The sequence below is a fragment of the Solanum pennellii genome, chromosome 7 (genome assembly GCF_001406875.1).
Source record: "Solanum pennellii chromosome 7, SPENNV200".
Classification (NCBI taxonomy): Eukaryota; Viridiplantae; Streptophyta; class Magnoliopsida; order Solanales; family Solanaceae; genus Solanum; species Solanum pennellii.
The window spans coordinates 1296503-1299557 of NC_028643.1; the positions used below are offsets into that span (position 1 = coordinate 1296503).

At 31.7% G+C, this 3055-nt stretch overlaps 1 protein-coding gene across 1 annotated transcript; it reads right to left on the minus strand.

Annotated features, from left to right (window-relative positions):
• Positions 1-424: 424 nt before the first annotated feature.
• LOC107026026 (UDP-glucuronate 4-epimerase 1) lies at positions 425-2079 on the minus strand. Its single transcript, XM_015226852.2, has one exon. The coding sequence runs from the start codon at positions 1971-1973 to the stop codon at positions 696-698; it is 1278 nt and encodes a 425-aa protein (XP_015082338.1). The 5' UTR covers positions 1974-2079; the 3' UTR covers positions 425-695.
• Between the last annotated feature and the right edge of the window lie 976 nt (positions 2080-3055).

Below are 3055 nucleotides of genomic sequence, written 5' to 3' on the forward strand. Positions count from 1 at the left end.
AAACTTAGCTGGCTTTTTCTCTCTAATAAATCCTAACCATTTAATTGTCAACAAATATCCCTCCATGTGCCTACACAAGATCTCACTACTACAATTAAATATTTTAACAAAAATAAATGTTTTAAAAAAAACAAGTGAGTAATATCCAAAATGCATATTCAATATAATTTTTATATTTTAGTCTAATAAAAATCATATATACTCAAAACTACATATCTGATTAAAATCTTGAATATCTACTTGTACATATCACGATTATTCGTAATATACTTTGTTACTTATAAAAGTAATAGTACTTTAGTTATTAGATATTGTTATTGTACTTTTGTAAAAATTATCACATAAAGAAGGAAACAAGAATATACATCTCAATTATCATCATCATATAAATATACATTAAAAAAAAAAAGTAAAAGACAATATATGAGACAAAGAATAATTAACTTCTTTTATCCTTTACAAGGAAAGCAATAACAAGTTGTTCTAAAAAAGGGGAAAGGGAGTTTATCAAATCTTTTTCCCTCCTCTTTCCCCAATAATAATAATTATAATTAATTAAAAAAAAAAGAATTGGTATTCACCTTTTCTTTTTTTCTTCTTTTTTTTTTTTTTTGCTTTTGTGATTAAAAAAAAGAAAGAAAAAATCTAAAATAACCACAACATGAAATTTAAAAAAAAAAAAATTAATTATCAATTTACAACTTTCCTTGATCATAGCCATAATAAGAGAGATACCATTTAACAAACTTTTTCAACCCGGTTTGTAAATCGGTTGTGGGTTTATACCCGAATTCCTTCCGGGCCGAACTTATATTCGCATGAGTAAACGGAACGTCGCCGTTTCCGGGCATTACGACGAAATTCTTCTTAGCTTTTACCTTTAAATGCTTCTCTAACATCGCAACCATCATCGGAACTGTCACCGGCGACGTATTACCCAAATTAAATATCCGATATGGAGCGGGTCCCCGTTTCTTCCCACCCGACCCGGTACTTTTACCCGAAGTATCAAGTGACCCGATACAACCTTTTACCACATCATCGATGTAAGTAAAATCCCGAGCTAAATCGACTCGATTCTTACCTCGATAAACCGTAATCGGTTTCCCTTGTAATATGTTACGGGTAAAGCTGAAATAAGCCATGTCGGGTCTTCCCCACGGTCCGTAGACAGTGAAGAATCTTAACCCGGTTATCGATAACCCGTAAATATGATTATACGTGTGTGTAATTTCTTCACCTGCTTTTTTTGTAGCGGCATACAATGAAGCGGGTTGATCAGTCCGATCCGATTCGGAAAACGGTACTTTTTCGTTTAACCCGTAAACAGAACTTGAACTCGCCCAAACAATGGCGGGTTGTGGGTTGGAATTTTTACAAACTTCGAGCAGGGAAACAAGGCCGGCGATGTTACTGTGTATATACGAACCTGGATTTTCCATGGCGTAACGAACTCCAGCTTGAGCAGCCAGATGCATTACATGTGTAAATCGAGCAATGTCGAACAACTTTACCAACAATTTTGAATCGTTGATATCACCATCGACGATGAAAATCGAATTCTGGGTGAGTAGATTCTTTCGAGCTTTTTTCAACGACGGATCGTAGTAATTGTTGAAATTATCGATTCCTACAACTCCGTCGCCTCGTTTTTTCAAGGCGAGGGAGACGTGGGAACCGACGAAACCGGCTGCGCCGGTAACTAACACCGACATTCCGCCGTGAGAGCGGCGGATCTGAGCGGAATTAATAACATTTCTCTCCCAATGATGACCACCCCATGTAGAGGTGAAATACCGGTTACCGGAATCCATAAACGACTGAAAACACAAATATGAAGCTGTTAAAGCTATTAAAAACAATGCCCATAGAAACATGGTGCTTGTAGATGCAAAACATCGATGAAAATGTCGATTTCTATCCTTGAATTTTCCCGGTGTAGACGGAAACAATTCCTCCTCTAACGAAGGCATAACTCAAAAAATTTATTCTATCACTATTTTTATTTTTTCAATTTATTTCAGCAGATGCAGAGAACAATTTGTTGAAAATTGTGAGTCCGCATCTGCGGAAAATGAAGATAAAAATGGAGGAATATATATAGTGGGTGACCACAAATAAGGCGACAAAAGATAACGCGTGAACGCGTTGAGAAGTTAGAGAGAGAAATAAATAATAAATTTGTTTAATAATAATAAAAGAAAATAATGACTAGAAATGAGGGGACAAATAGTACAAAGTATAAAAAAAAGTAAAAGTTTAAAAACATGAGGGGAATTTGGATTTTTAGTGGGGTAGGGTGGTGGTAAAAATAGAATTTTCGGTGAAAGTTTAAAACGATAATAGTAAGGTATAGAAAATTTCGAATTTAAATTTTCTAGTTAAGGATGAAGGTTATTGTTGTTATCCAACTAATTTGAATGTGCGTGTAAAATATTAACTGTAAATATTTTTAGCTTTTTTTAAAAATTGAAAATTCATAATTTATTTTTGAGTTGATATTCGAAATTATTAGTTATAACTTATAAAGGTGAAAAAATTTTAATGTTCTATTGTGCGGAATTTAATAAGGATTACGGTAAAAGATTATTAAGATTTAAGAAATTTTTTCTTTTTAAAAATTAAAGACTTTCCATTATTTTTTTCAGCTTCAATAAAAAATCAGCAATCCAATAAATCTAAAATTACGTGCTATGAAGCTCACTAAAAATGTTTTTGATATTTAATTTAATAAAATACTATTATTAAATTTAAATTCAAAATTTCTAATGAAATGAAATCGCATGATAATGCTCCATTTAGTAGGTAGTAGAGTAAAAACTTATTAACACTTTATTAAAAAATAAATAAATGATAGTATTGTAAGTCTATGTGTGGTGTAAATATTATGGAATGTGTTTTTATTTTGTTTTTTTGTTTTTTTAAATGATTTTCTATCTTTGATCAATTTTTTTGGAAGATGGTGTAAATTGTTTATAAATCTTAAATTAATGATTTGATATTCCAACGAATCTTAATTCAATCATTGTGTTCTTTTCCTTCTTATTTTTGCAAA